At 39.7% G+C, this 15,422-nt stretch overlaps 1 protein-coding gene across 1 annotated transcript; it reads left to right on the top strand.

Moving 5' to 3' along the window:
* Window positions 1-2,019: 2,019 nt before the first annotated feature.
* Window positions 2,020-13,341, top strand: aste1b (asteroid structure-specific endonuclease 1b). Its single transcript, XM_087785936.1, has 7 exons — window positions 2,020-2,396; window positions 4,210-4,476; window positions 6,586-7,328; window positions 8,524-8,743; window positions 10,160-10,319; window positions 11,465-11,688; window positions 13,037-13,341. Exons 1-7 carry the CDS (start codon window positions 2,159-2,161, stop codon window positions 13,339-13,341), a joined length of 2,157 nt encoding a protein of 718 aa, XP_087642062.1. The 5' UTR covers window positions 2,020-2,158.
* Window positions 13,342-15,422: the final 2,081 nt, after the last annotated feature.

Below are 15,422 nucleotides of genomic sequence, written 5' to 3'. Positions count from 1 at the left end.
GACGACTCGGCCATTGTGAGCTACGTGTCTGGGGGGGGCGAGCTGGAGTACAGGTCAGTCATCAAGGACTTTGTTGACTGGTGTGAGAGCAACTACCTTTGCTTAAACACCGGTAAGACAAGGGAGATGGTGATTGACTTCAGGAAAAAGTCTCCACCACAACAACCGGTGAGCATCCAGGGCTCGGACATTGAGCTGGTGGACAGCTTCAAATACCTGGGTGTTCACCTCAACAATAAACTGAACTGGTCTACACACATCAACGCTGTGTACAAGAAGGGCCGAAGTCGCCTCCACCTCCTGGGGAGACTGAGGTCCTTCGGAGTGTGCAGACCACTATTAAGGACCTCCTATGACTCCGTGGTAGCCTCTGCTATCCACTACGCTGTGGTCTGCTGGGGAGCAGGCAGCACGGACCGGGACAGGAAGAGACTGAACAGGCTGGTCACGAGGGCCGGCTCTGTCCTGGGCCGCTCGCTAGACTCGGTGGAGGAGGTGGGAGAGAGGAGGACACTCTCCAGACTATCCTCCATCAGGGACAACACTCTCCACCCACTGCACCTGACTGTGGAGGAGCAGCTCCTTCAGTGGCTCAGGCCCCCCAGTGTAGGACGGAGCGTTATAGAAGGACCTTCATCCCAACTGGTGTCAGGATATTTAACTCTTTACTTTAAATATCCTGATGCTAATCCATAGTGTGTTTTTCTTCTCGTGTGTTTTTATTTTTTGTTTTTATTTAACTTTATTTTATTTTATTTTATTTTTTACTTTACTTTATTTTATTCTGTTAATAGTGCTAATTTTCTAATACTGTAAATAATTTGTATATTTTTAAGATCGTTTTATTTTATTTTATTTTATTATCTCTTTTACTATTTCTTTTTTTCCATGCACTTTATTTTCATTGTCCTGCTGCTGCTGCTGTAAAAGTGTGTTTCCCCTCTGGGGATGAATAAACGTTTTCTATTTCTATTTCTATGTATTGCCCGTTTGAAAGTGAAAAATGTAAAAAGTAAAAATGTTGTCAAAAATTCTCAATGAAAATCAAGTAAAAAAAATACAACGTGCATTTTTTTAAGTGCTTAATTGTGAAATATTTGATTATCACGTGTGGCTGTGCACATAAGGAATAGTTATTTATAATAAATAAAAATATTTTGAGTGTGTTGAAAAAATGTATTATAATAACAATACAAATAATGCACTGGCACATGTTGTTTTCCTATTTAATTGCAATTTTTTTCAATTTAGTTTCTTGTTATTTAAATGTTTAGTGTCTTTTTTTCCAATTATTTATTAAATATATATTCTTTGTTGCTTTAGGTGGGTGGTGGGGAGTTTTTCATGTCCTGCGTATTGCCCGTTTGAAAGTGAAAAATGTAAAAAGGAAAATGTTATCAATAATTGTCAATGAAAATCAAGTAAAAAAATTAAATGTGCATTTTTTTAAGTGCTTAATTGTGAAATATTTGATTATCACTTGTGGCTGTGCACTTAAGGAATAGTTATTTATAATAAAAGAAAATGTATTGGGTGTGTTGAAAAAATGTACTATAATAATAATACAAATAATGCACTGGCACATGTTGTTTTCCTATTTAATTGATATTTTTTTCAATTTAGTTTCTTGTTATTTAAATTTTTAGTGTCTTTTTGTCTAATTATTTAATAAATATATATTCTTTATTGCTTTAGGTGGGTGGTGGGATGTTGTTCATGTCCTGTGTATTGCCCGTTTGAAAGTGAAAAATGTAAAAAGGAAAAATGATATAAAAAATTCTCAATGAAAATCAAGTAAAAAAAATAAAATGTGCTTAATTGTGAAATATTTGATTATCACTTGTGGCTGTGCACATAAGGAATAGTTATTTATAATAAAAAAATGAGTGTGTTGAAAAAATAAATTATAATAATAATAATACAAATAATGCACTAACTTCCACTCCGGCCCCATAGGTGGCGGTATTGTTCTCATTCTCGTGAGTCAATAATAAAACGAGGATATTGCAAAAAAAAAAAGGTATAGTCTGGACTTCTGTCGGAGCGATAAGAGCTTTTTTTTTTTTTTTAAGTCATTAAATGATTAAAGATTAACGTATCAATGAGCGTCACTGTTTCCAAGTTGACCCCCGAGTGACACTTTGGTCTTGTTGTGAACATGGGCGTCCATGGCTTGACCACCTTCGTGGAGGACAAGCAGCGGTTCTTCAGCACCGTGAAGCTGAGAGACTCTCGGCTGGTCATCGACGGGAACAGCCTGTATTACCGCCTGTACTTCGACCACCATCTGGACCAGCTGCACGGGGGAGACTACGACGTGTTCACCGCCCTGGTCTCAGACTTCTTCTCCAGCCTGACCGCCTGCAACATCCAGCCTTACGTGGTTCTGGACGGAGGTAAGAAAACGACTGTCTTTAAGAACCATTTTAATAATAATATATGCATCTTATTTACAGTTACTTTTAAACCCTTTTAAAAAGTCAAGTTATTTCTTATTGTTATTATTATTATTGTTTTGACTCAGGATTAAAAGCAACAACGTGTAACAATTTAAATAGTTTTATTTGCCACACGTTTTTTTTTTGTTGCAAATATTTATTTTACTTTTGAACAATTTTGAGTCATGTGGTAAAACGATCATTGGTTTCGCTACGTCACTTCCAGGTGACCACCAAACCGCTTTACGGCAAAGGGTGAGATCAAGTGTTTAAAATAAAAATAAAAACTTATATAAGGATTTGTGAAGTAACCGAGAAGAGTAATAAAAAAAAAGTCACAACAAGAGCGTTTATCTAGTTTAGTGAATTCATCTATACGGCAGTAAAATGTAACGGGTTTGGTTTACGACAGTGCAGTTACACTGTTTGGACACTGGGGGAATCAGAAACACCATTAGCAGGGATTCAATTCGTGAATTTATAAATAAAACCTTAATTGGTATTAATAGGTTTTACTTTTTTTTTTAACGTATTACAATGTGAACACATGATGAAAAAACATTTTACGTTAAAATATTTGGTATTATAACTTCAACAAAATCTAGAGATCTGTTTTTTTATGTTGTAAACTCTGGAAAGTGACTAGTGTTTTTCAAAATGTTAGGTTTTTCACTGGAAAAAACGTTGTTTTTTTTTGTAAAAAATAAATAAAAATAAAGTTAAAATTGTTCCAACCTTATGATATCGATGTGTCGTTTTTTTTTTAATTTTCAATTTTGGTTCATCGTCTAGTTTGTGTTAAATTTAATTTCATACAGTATAATTTCATATATATTGCTTTAGACTTTATTAGTTTTGGGGTCACGTCGATGCTCATAGACTCTCTGGGAAATAGTCACGAGTTCTAATGATTGCGTTACGACTCTTCAAGATAAGATTTAATGGTCACTTTTGTCAGATAAGCTCAAGGTTGGTTTGAATTGGATGCTTAACAGATTTAACTGCCTTTTGCTGAATATATAGTTACGTCTTGATCACGTGACATTAGGAAGCTTTAAATGCAATGATCCATATTTTTTAATGAGGCTTAAAAAAAACCGGTTGTTCAATTAACAGTAGATTGAACACATTGGTTTCTAGCTCCCCCCAGTGTTAGAATAGTTCAATTGCAACCCAATGAAATAAAGAAAAAATAAAAAAGTCCGGTTATTTAATTCAAAAGTTTTTATATTCAAAGATTAAATTAGTTTTTTTCGCTGAATAACTGAATAAAACAATTTCACATTTTTTAGAAAAATTAGTTTTTTTTACAAATAGAGTTTGATATTCTTATTACAATAATTATAAACAACATTTTGTAAATTCAATATTTAAAAAAATTCAGTCACTATTACACCAACATTTTTATATTGAACTTAAAAGGCTTCAAATGGAAAAAAAATATTGAATTTGGAAAATAAACTATTTAATTATTGGAATTAAAATACCAGAGTCTATGTGTAAGAAAAATCATTGATTTTGTAATAGTTTATTAACAATATATTTTATAGTAAATGAAATGAAAAAGGTTTTTAATACACAAATCATTTCAATAATAAAAAAAAATGAACAAAAAGTTTCTTTATTTTAAACGTTAAATAAAATAAAGTCTGTCAATATTCTGATGACAACTGATTATATTAGTTGAAAACGTTTCTCTATATATGATGTTTGATATTTAGTGACCACGTTCGTCTTGAAAGATGATTGACAGTTTTTACTTCCCCGACAGGGATCGACCCCAGTAAAAAGAAGCTCGCGACGCTGCAGGATCGCTTCAAGAGCAAGATCAAGGAAGCTCACCTCATCTCTCAGGGCCGCCACGGGTGTGTCCTCCCCATCCTCATCAGAACCGTCTTCACTCAGATCCTCAGACAGAGAGGCATTCCTGTGGTCCAGTGTCCGACAGAGGCCGACTGGGAGATCGCCTGTCTGGCCCGACAGTGGAACTGTCCGGTTCTGACCACTGACAGTGACTTTTACATATTTGACCTGCCGGGTGAGACGTGAGACGACACTTGTGCGACACAAATACAATCTCCAGTCTGATCACAAGTATTTGAGAGTTGTATATTGAATTGTAGAATTTCAAATGTCCGTGACATATTAGACATATTACTATGGAGCCCCACAGAGTAATACTTCAGTGACTGTCAGAGTAATGCTACGGATACTCGCAGAGTTATACTACTGTGACTCATGGAGTAATGCTTTGTTGACTGTTAGAGCTATACTACGGTGACTCGCAGAGTAAAACTACTGTGACTTGCTGAGTAATACTATGGTAACTGTCGGAGTACTAGTAAGGTGACTCACAGAGTAATATTTTGTTGATTGTTGGAGTTATACTACGGTGACTCGCGGAGTAATACTACTGTGACTCATGGAGTAATGCTTCGTTGACTGTTAGAGTTATACTACGGTGACTCGCAGAGTAAAACTACTGTGACTCGCTGAATAATACTATGGTAACTGTCGGAGTACTAGTAAGGTGACTCACGGAGTAATATTTTGTTGATTGTTGGAGTTATACTACGGTGACTCGCAGAGTAAAACTACTGTGACTTGCTGAGTAATACTAGGGTAACTGACGGAGTAATAGTACTGTGACTCATGGAGTAATGCTTCGTTGACTGTTAGAGTTATACTACGGTGACTCGCAGAGTAAAACTACTGTGACTCGCTGAGTAATACTATGGTAACTGTCGGAGTACTAGTAAGGTGACTCACGGAGTAATATTTTGTTGATTGTTGGAGTTATACTACGGTGACTCGCGGAGTAATACTACTGTGACTTGCTGAGTAATACTAGGGTAACTGACGGAGTAATATTATTAGAGTTATACTACGGTGACTCGCGGAGTAACACTACTGTGGCGTGCTGGGTAATACTAGGGTAACTGTCGGAGTAATAGTGCGGTGACTCACAGAGTAATATTTCATTGATTGTTTGAGTTATACTACGGTGACTTGCGGAGTAATACTATGGTGAATCACGGAGTAACACTATGGTAACTTGTGGGGTATAGTATTACTCTGCTATGTCACTTCATTGTACCAAAGAGTAATACTACGGTGACCAGCCGGTGAATTCTATGGTGACTATTGGAATACTACTACAGTGACTCACAGAGTTATTCTATGATGACTCGCAAAGCAATACTTTGATGACTTGCAAAGTAATTAAACGGTGACCCCACGGGATAGCACTACGGTGACTTGCAGAGTAATACTACATTGACTCATGGAGTAAAACTACTGTGACTCACAGTGCAATACTACGGTGCCTCTGCAGAGTAATACTAAAGTCACAAGCAAAACCAGCAGAAGCATGAAGCTTAAAACTGTCTATTTTTGAGAAAATTAAATGATTTTATAGGCACTTTAAAGTCTGTACGACACAAAAATTAAGTTCTGTATTTGATCTTTTATGTTGGCTATAATTTAATTAATATTCAAAGTGGGTCTACAAGAGTTAATCATTTATTTCTGATAACTACTGGAAGGGCTTGGCTGTAATGGGTAACAAGTCTCAACTAAGAAAAAAAAAGTAAATGTTTGTTCTCCTGTTAGATTTAGAAATAATGCAATTATTGTTTTTAAATAATAATAAAATGAAATTGAAATTAATTTAAAAAAACATTATAATGTGAACTATTCATAAAGTAAATGTTATAAATGTGCAGTGTTTAAAATAAAAAATAAAATTGTTGGTATAATGGAACCACCATACAATAGCAATAGAGTACCGAGCTACTTGATTTCAAACAATCACGGTCTCTTTTATAATAATTAATTTAATTCAATTGAATTTAAAAGGCTACAAATTAAATATAGGTTTTTCTATTATTATCCGAATTAGAATATAAAACAGTTAAAAAATGTAATTAATTTAGAAAATATTCCAATTTATTAATTCAATAGTTAAAATATTCAAAAATTACTAAATAAATATTTAAATGTTTACAAAAACGAAAGTTTTAATAAAAAGAAACAACAAGGTAGAAAATTTGAAATGTTAAAACGTACCACTCAATGTACCGCTGGCACGGATATACTTCCATACAATTAAAGTACTTCATATTGACGTGTATTTTTCTCTCGACAGGCGGATACCTGCCCTTCAAATACTTCAAATGGCAAAAGCTCAACTCCGAAGGGTCGCTCTTCTACATCCGCGCTCGTTGCTACACCACCGGCAACTTGTGCCAAAAGTTCAAGGGTTTGAACCCGGACCTGCTGCCCTTGTTGGCGGTTCTGGCCGGTAACGACTACGCGTCGCCCAAAGAGACCCAACAGCTGCTCCAGAGGATCTCCGGAGGAGGCCCCAGGAACATCGAGCAGATCCTGCTCTGGCTGTCCTCCTTCTCCGGCTCGGCGGAAGCCCTGGCCGAGGTGAGCTGCCTGATGGGACAGAAGGGTCTGAGCGTGAAGCTGTGGAACCGGATGCAGGACTACAACATCTCCTGCGAGAGCTCCTTGACCGGCTGGTTCCGGGGAGCCCGGGTCGCGGCCGGGAGGCAGAGTCCGGAGTTCCAGCGTCTGCCCAAGTGCTGGTCCCGGGCGGCGGAGTGCGGCTCCTTGGCGCCCTTCACGGTGGACGCCTTCGTGATGCGCACCGTCATGCTCATAGCGCAGGTGGAGAACAGCAAACTTCCCAGCAGCCACCTGTGCGCCCTGCCCATACGCCAGGCCCTGTACGGGATCCTGCTGCTGAGGAGAAACCAGTCGGCCGAGCCGAGGGATGAGGTGTACGTGGAGGAATACGAGCGCCTCGACGTGTCCTTCAAGAAGAACCAGGTGGAACCCCGATATTTAGGATCCGACTTATGCGGCGATACAGTCGCTCAGGTGAGACGAGAGACCGTGACCACCACAGAAACACCTGCATACACGTGTTACAAACCAAAGGTAGACATAGGATTGTTGAATCAAATGTGATTCTTAATCAAAAATTAAGTCAACTAAATTAAGGATAAATGTTAAATATAGATTAATAATGAACAATGAATCTGGTTTATCAGTGTGGCAATATTGAACGGTTGAATTTCAAACGGATGGAAAGTTGAAAAACAGTCTTCATTATAGGAAAAAAGAACAAAAAACAAACAGGGCACTCGAGACGGAGGCAGGGCACGGCTGGAGATCGGGGTCTCAACGGCAACTAAACAAAAAGGCAAAAGGAAAAGACGTTTGTAAGAATAGGGCGCTGACAACGTCAGTGCTGTGTCTCAAATCGCATACTTCTCTCAGTATACTAGAAGTTAGTATGCATCAGGATAGTGTACGTACTAACTAGTAACTAATTCTCCACAGATAGTTTGTCTCAAATCAAACTCTGCTGCTACGAACTAACAGGAAATGACGCGACAGCTTCTTCTTCTTCTACTACTATTTAACGATGGTTGCAACCAGCTGTAGGAACATTAGCGACACCTGCTGGCAGCTAGTTTTGCAAGTTTGGAAAAAGAAATAAAGAATGAATATGAGAATCGAATTATTCGTGAGATATTTACGCCGGTATCAGCACCAAATACATCTCGTCCTTTTACTGCTGCTGAAAATACACCTGTTAGTATATGAATATATATGCATATATATATATGACGTAACTTCCTTTTAAAACGTCACTAAGATGGAGCCGTTTTGTGTAGATAGTGTCCATCGAACCATACTCAGTGTTGTGGGCGTGTTAGTACGCCAATTTAGTGTGCATGGAGCACTAAACTTCGCATACTAAGAATTGAGACGCACTTACGCACTAAAAATGCTAACTTTGAGTACGCAAGTATGCGATTTGAGACACAGCACGGGTCTGGAAACGCAATACTCTGGGGAGTTCTTTCCGGGTCCAGACGCTCCTTATCAATTGGAAGAACCCGCCACTCAATCATCCCCAGCCGCGCGCCTGCCAGCATCTGTCAAGATAAAGCAAACATAAAAACACTATCAAAAATAAAACGGGATTTGCAGAAACATGACAGTTCCGTCCTCAATAGTCGCAACAGTTTTTTAGGCCAAACGTTTGCGCTTTGATTCCCTCCAGGCTCCTCTGTCGGCTCGACTCGCCGTCATCCTGGAAGTGTTGGGTGTGAAGGAGTCGGCTCTGGCCCTGGTTCCTCCCCACCTGAGGCTGCCCATGGCGGTGACCCACTTCTGGCTGCAGAACGCCAAACCTAAACCCTCCCGGGCCCACCTGGAGGCTCTCCTGCTGGGGATGGTCTGCACCGAGCTTCCACGGGTCAGCCAGTCGAGCCGCGATACAGGTGAGTCACAGAGGTCACAGAGGTCACGACAGACGTGGATGTCAGTTATATGGTTTATGTGCTCGTGTCTCTGTATATTTACTTTTAATATTATTTCCTCAAGATTTTTTTTTACAATTCACTTTAAATTAAATATTCACATCAGCATTATTTGTGTGCTGCCGCTAGGTGGCAGCAGTCATGATATCCAACAATGAGATCGTGACTGAGGACGAGAGGATACAGCTTTAAAAGCTGATGTTTGGACATATTTAGGTTTGAAAACAAATGAAAGCAGTTACGACTTCGTCAAGAGTCATGTGGTCTGTGAATACTACAACACCAGAGTCAAGTACTGGACAATACTACACTACTTAGTAAGTAAGTAAGTAAAGGTTATTTGTAAAGATCTTTTTAAACCAGGGTCACAAAGCTCTTAAACAATCAAAAACGATACACAGTAAAAATATATACTTTAAAAGATAAAGACAACATAAGACAAACACAGGAGAAAATCAGGCAAAAGCTCAAATAAAAATGTCTTCAGATGTTTCTTGAAGGAGTCAGTAGATCATCAAACACAGAGATGGTTCCAAAGCTTAGGAGCAACAGTCTGGAGGTATTTCTCTCCTCTGGTCCTGAAGCGTGTTCAGGAACCATCAGTAGATTCTGATCCACAGACCTCAGAGCCCGAGCTGGGGTGTAAGGCTGGATCAGATCACTGATGGAAGGTCTGACCATGAATAGATCTGAAAGTAAGAACCAGAATTTTAAAGTTGATCCTGAAAGAAACTGGCAGCCAGTGAAGAGTTTTAAGGATCGGAGAAATGTGAGTTCTTCTACTAGAGCGGGTCAGAATTCTGGCTGCAGAGTTTTGTATTAACTGCAGGCGAGACACATCCTTCTTAAGACATGAAAACAAACTGTTACAATAGTCCAGACGAGAAGAAACAAACGCATGGATTATAAGATCCAGATCATGTTCCGACAACATTTTCCCAAGTTTAGAGATTTTTCTCAGTTGAAGAAAACAGTTTCTGGTCAGTTTTCTACAGAGTTGAACTAGAGACATGTCTTTATCAAATACAACACCCAGGTCTCTCAGGCTCAGTTTGACAGACTGACTTAAGTCACCCAAGTACTGACTCAACCCTGGAACCTTATCATCAGGAGCAATAACAAGTTTCAGTTTTGTCCACATTTAGCTACAAATTGTTTTCACTCATTTTTTGATTTCTAGAAAAAATACTACTAATACTAATACTAAATATTTTTTTGTAAGTGTCAATAGTCATAAAATATTTATTTTTATTTTATTTCGAGCTGTTCTCGAACGAGGACTTTCATTCTGTCGATGTTCTCGTGTCTCTCTGGAAAAGTGGATCAACTCAGTTATAAACTAATACTGACCCGGGTCTCGATCTGTCGTCCCCCCAGAGTTCATCGCGGCCCAGGTCCGCGTCGTGAAGCAGGGCAGGCAGAGTCCTCTGAACCTGGGAGCAGCTCACAGCTACTGTCAGTGGCAGGCCAGCCTGTGGAGCTCCGTGCATCTGAACCAGCTGCTGCTGCTGCCGCTGCCGGAGCCCGACCTCACCCGGTGAGTCAGTGCATGTGTTCGGGAATAATAATAATATTATAATATTTAATTAATAAATAGATATTTCTAAGCGTAGATATTCTTACGTTCTTATAACAATAAAACTTTTTTTTTTCTGAATTATACATGTTTTTTTTAGATGTTGGTACTATTATACCATCATTCTTATGTGGAACTTAAAAAGTGACAAAAAATTAAAAGAAAATAAATCACGGTGATACTAATATACCAACATTTTTATGTACATTTTTATAGCTACAAGTTTAAAATAAATATTTTTGAATTATTGGAATAAGAATATCAAAATGTGGTTGTTTTTTATATGTTTAATCCCTTCATTTTAATATGTTAATTGAATTATTATACGATTATTTTTCAAAAATTGAATTAAATAATTGATACATAAAACTTTTTCGTTAAGTTTTAACCATAATCAATTTATTTTTTTATTTTTAAATACATAGCATTTAACATTTTAAGTCCAATAATTCAAAAATAAATGTTCTAAATTACTCTTTTTTTAAAAAATAATTTTTAGCCTTTTTATATTCAATATAAAACTGTTGGTTCTAAATTGCAATCTTACCAGACCAATCCAATCGAGCACTGAGTCACTCACCAAAGCGTCAGACGATCATTAGCGACGAATTCATGGGTCGCCGTTTTAACGTCGTCACATGATCCTCTGCGCTTCGCCTGATTGGCTGAAAGTTGGATCGATTAGCTCGGCACTCTTCTCTTCTACATTATAATATTTTTTTATTGAATTTATAAGACTATACATTAAAAAATATTGAATTTAGAAAATGTATTTTTTTTTATTATTGGAATTATAATATCAAACTCTATTTTTAAAAAATATATACATAATTTAAACAATTTACTAAAAAACATTAAATAAAAAATACATTTCAATTATTTAAAAAAAACGAAACAAATTAATCCTTTAAATATATAAATGGTTTAATTCAATATATATTTTTTAATTCAATGCGTCATAAAAAACAACATTTTAATTAAAGTTTCAACATTTAATTGTAAAATTCTACCATTAAATATCCTGATGGCAATGAGCAAACTCCCGTACATTTGTGTAGTGATGTGTCGTTTAAGTGACGGATTCATGAACAACGTTCTCCTCTCAGCGTCTACAGCGGCACGTTGGTCCACGGCCTGCTCGTCCTTCATCAGGCCGGACAGTCGGCCGACGCTCTCCTGTACGAAGGCTCCCTCGGCTGGAAGCTCTTCTACGACATGATCGCTGCCGCCAGTAACTGCAGCTCCACCTCCTTTCCTAGTAGAGAGGGTGGTGGTCGAGGAGGTGGAGGAGGAGGAGGAGGAGGAGGAGGAGGAGGAGGAGGAGGAGGAGGTTGGGAAGTAGCAGGAGGAAGACGAGGAAGAGGAGGAGGAGGAAGAGGAGCAGGAGGAGGAGGTTGGGAAGTAGCAGGGGGAGGAGGAGGAGGAGGAGCAGGAGGAAGAGGAGGAGGAGGAAGTTGGGGAGGAGCAGGAGGAGGTAGTGGAGGAGGAAGAGGTAGAGGAGGAGACGGAGAAGGAGGAAGAGGAGGTGGTAGAGGAGGAGGAGACAGAGGAGGAAGAGGAGGAGATAGAGGAGGGAGAGGAGGGAGTAGAGGCAGAGGAGGAAATGGAGGAGGAAGAGGAGGTGGTAGAGGTGGAGCAGGAGGAAGAGGAGGAGACAGAGGAAGAGGAGGAAGAGGAGGAGGAGACAGAGGAAGGGGAAACGCTTCGAAAACCTCTGAAAACACCAACAGGTTTTCCCTTCTTTCCATTGATGACTGAGCTTCAGTGAGTCCAGGTGTCCCGCAGTGACTCCGTTCTTACTTCCTGTCTCTGAGCGAGTGTGGACATCTTACTTCCTGTCTCCGAGCGAGTGCGGACATCTTACTTCCTGTCTCAGAGCGAGTGCGGACATCTTACTTCCTGTCTCCGAGCGAGTGCTGACATCTTACTTCCTGTCTCCAAGCGAGTGCGGACATCTTACTTCCTGTCTCCGAGCGAGTGCTGACATCTTACTTCCTGTCTCCGAGCGAATGCTGACATCTTGCTTCCTGTCTCCGAGCGAGTGCGGACATCTTACTTCCTGTCTCCGAGCGAGTGCAGACATCTTACTTCCTGTCTCCGAGCGAGTGCAGACATCTAACTTCCTGTCTCCGAGCGAGTGCAGACATCTTACTTCCTGTCTCCGAGCGAGTGCAGACATCTAACTTCCTGTCTCCCAGCGAGTGCAGACATCTAACTTCCTGTCTCCGAGCGAGTGCAGACATCTAACTTCCTGTCTCCGAGCGAGTGCAGACATCTTACTTCCTGTCTCCGAGCGAGTGCAGACATCTAACTTCCTGTCTCCGAGCGAGTGCAGACATCTAACTTCCTGTCTCCAAGCGAGTGCAGACATCTAACTTCCTGTCTCCGAGCGAGTGCAGACATCTAACTTCCTGTCTCCGAGCGAGTGCAGACATCTAACTTCCTGTCTCCGACCGAGTGCAGACATCTTACTTCCTGTCTCCGAGCGAGTGCGGACATCTAACTTCCTGTCTCCGAGCGAGTGCAGACATCTAACTTCCTGTCTCCGAGCGAGTGCAGACATCTAACTTCCTGTCTCCGAGCGAGTGCAGACATCTAACTTCCTGTCTCCGACCGAGTGCAGACATCTTACTTCCTGTCTCCAAGCGAGTGCAGACATCTAACTTCCTGTCTCCAAGCGAGTGCAGACATCTTACTTCCTGTCTCCGAGCGAGTGCAGACATCTTACTTCCTGTCTCCGAGCGAGTGCAGACATCTAACTTCCTGTCTCCGAGCGAGTGCAGACATCTTACTTCCTGTCTCCGAGCGAGTGCGGACATCTAACTTCCTGTCTCCGAGCGAGTGCAGACATCTAACTTCCTGTCTCCAAGCGAGTGCAGACATCTTACTTCCTGTCTCCGAGCGAGTGCAGACATCTTACTTCCTGTCTCCGAGCGAGTGCGGACATCTAACTTCCTGTCTCCGAGCGAGTGCAGACATCTGACTTCCTGTCTCCGAGCGAGTGCAGACATCTAACTTCCTGTCTCCGAGCGAGTGCAGACATCTAACTTCCTGTCTCCGACCGAGTGCAGACATCTTACTTCCTGTCTCCAAGCGAGTGCAGACATCTAACTTCCTGTCTCCAAGCGAGTGCAGACATCTAACTTCCTGTCTCCGAGCGAGTGCAGACATCTTACTTCCTGTCTCCAAGCGAGTGCAGACATCTAACTTCCTGTCTCCAAGCGAGTGCAGACATCTAACTTCCTGTCTCCAAGCGAGTGCAGACATCTTACTTCCTGTCTCCAAGCGAGTGCAGACATCTAACTTCCTGTCTCCAAGCGAGTGCAGAAATCTAACTTCCTGTCTCCAAGCGAGTGCAGAAATCTAACTTCCTGTCTCCAAGCGAGTGCAGACATCTAACTTCCTGTCTCCAAGCGAGTGCAGACGCCGTCAAAGTTTGAAAAAGACATGCAGCGAAAGATCTATGAAGTCAAGAGCAGCTCCTCGGTTAAGATGCTTCTATGACTCACTTTTACGTCGATTTACTATTTTTACAGTCGACTTTTGTACTTTTTTTACGACACTTTGATAACGTGTGTATTTATTGTGTATGGATTGTAAACAAGCATTGTACAAACCTTTGTCTCGATAAGAAATGCGCCGCACAATTTCAAGATTTTAATCGGATACAATTCGCTAGAAAATAAAAATAAAGTATATTAAAAAGCAGAATTAATGACGAGTTTGTTTAACTCGGTCTGTGCTTTTGCTAGTAAGTGCCTGGTTATGGTTAGTAACTTTAAGAATCTGGTGTCTGGTGACGCATCGGGGTACAGGTGCGACAACATAGCGATACTGCATTAACGAGTATATATTTGTAGTATTGTCGAGTACTTGACTCTGGTGTTGTAGTATTTACAGACCACATGACTCTTGACGAAGTCATAATTGCTTTCATTTGTTTTTAAACCAAAATATGTCCAAACATCAGCTTTAAAAGCTGCTGGACTCACTGTATCCTCTCGTCCTCAGTCATACCCAGAATTTATAGACCACATGACTCTTGACGAAGTCGCTTTTATTTGTTTTCAAACCAAAATATGTTCAAACATCAGCTTTAAAAGCTGCTGGAGTCACTGTATCCTCTCGTCCTTAGTCATCACCAGGATCTCGCACAATTTCATTGTTCCTTTAGCTGCGAATAACGTAATGTATGCTGCCATCTAGTGGCTGGAAGTTCAATGAAAACACAAAAATGACCAAACGCCGTAAATATTTGCATGTTAATTTTAAACTAAAAAAAAACTAAATCGCATCATTTAACTTTAGACACACTTTATTGAATACAATGCTGTCAAATATTGATACATATTGTGGAAATATAGTGCGTTTTATCGTTGTGTCGATATTTTCTCAGACGGTTATAATTAATTTACAATCCTGACCGTTTCAGTACGAGAAATACGTAGAACTTTAAGTAATAAAAACACAAATAACTTCAAATATCAGCCTTTTATTTGACCAGACACCTAAAGAGCAGTTTAACAAAAACTAAAAAATGAATCTGTAACTCGAATCATTTTAGCTAGTGATGCTAAGATGCTATTGATGCTAAGATACTAGTGATAGTAGTGATGCTATGATGCTAATAATGTTAAGATGCTGGTGATGCTCAGATACTAATGATGCTAGAGATGCTAAGATGCTGGTGATGCTAAGATACTAGTGATACTAGTGTTGCTAAGATGCCTGGGATGCTAAGATACTAGTGATGCTAAGATGCTATTGATGCTAACGATGCCATATTATCAATCAACACCCATAAGGATCCTAAATAAACCATAATTCTACCATTTTTCTATGTACATTTCTTTAAAAATGCACATAAAAATACTTGCATTTATAGTTTTCGTTTTTGGCTAAGATTTGTAGTGAAATACTCTTAAATTTCCTCAGATTTGCACCTTGATTGACATCATGTGTAACTACTTTATGTTTTATTTGAACTTGATCTGGTTCGACTTCTTAAACCTTCACTCCAGTCTGAACCTGTGCGAAAATGAAATATTTAGTTTTGGCACAAAG

Source organism: Callionymus lyra, chromosome 3, assembly GCF_982586985.1.
Source record: "Callionymus lyra chromosome 3, fCalLyr1.hap1.1, whole genome shotgun sequence".
NCBI lineage: Eukaryota > Metazoa > Chordata > Actinopteri > Syngnathiformes > Callionymidae > Callionymus > Callionymus lyra.
Note: the sequence above shows the minus strand (reverse complement) of the source record. Positions and strands in the feature narration are given on the sequence as shown.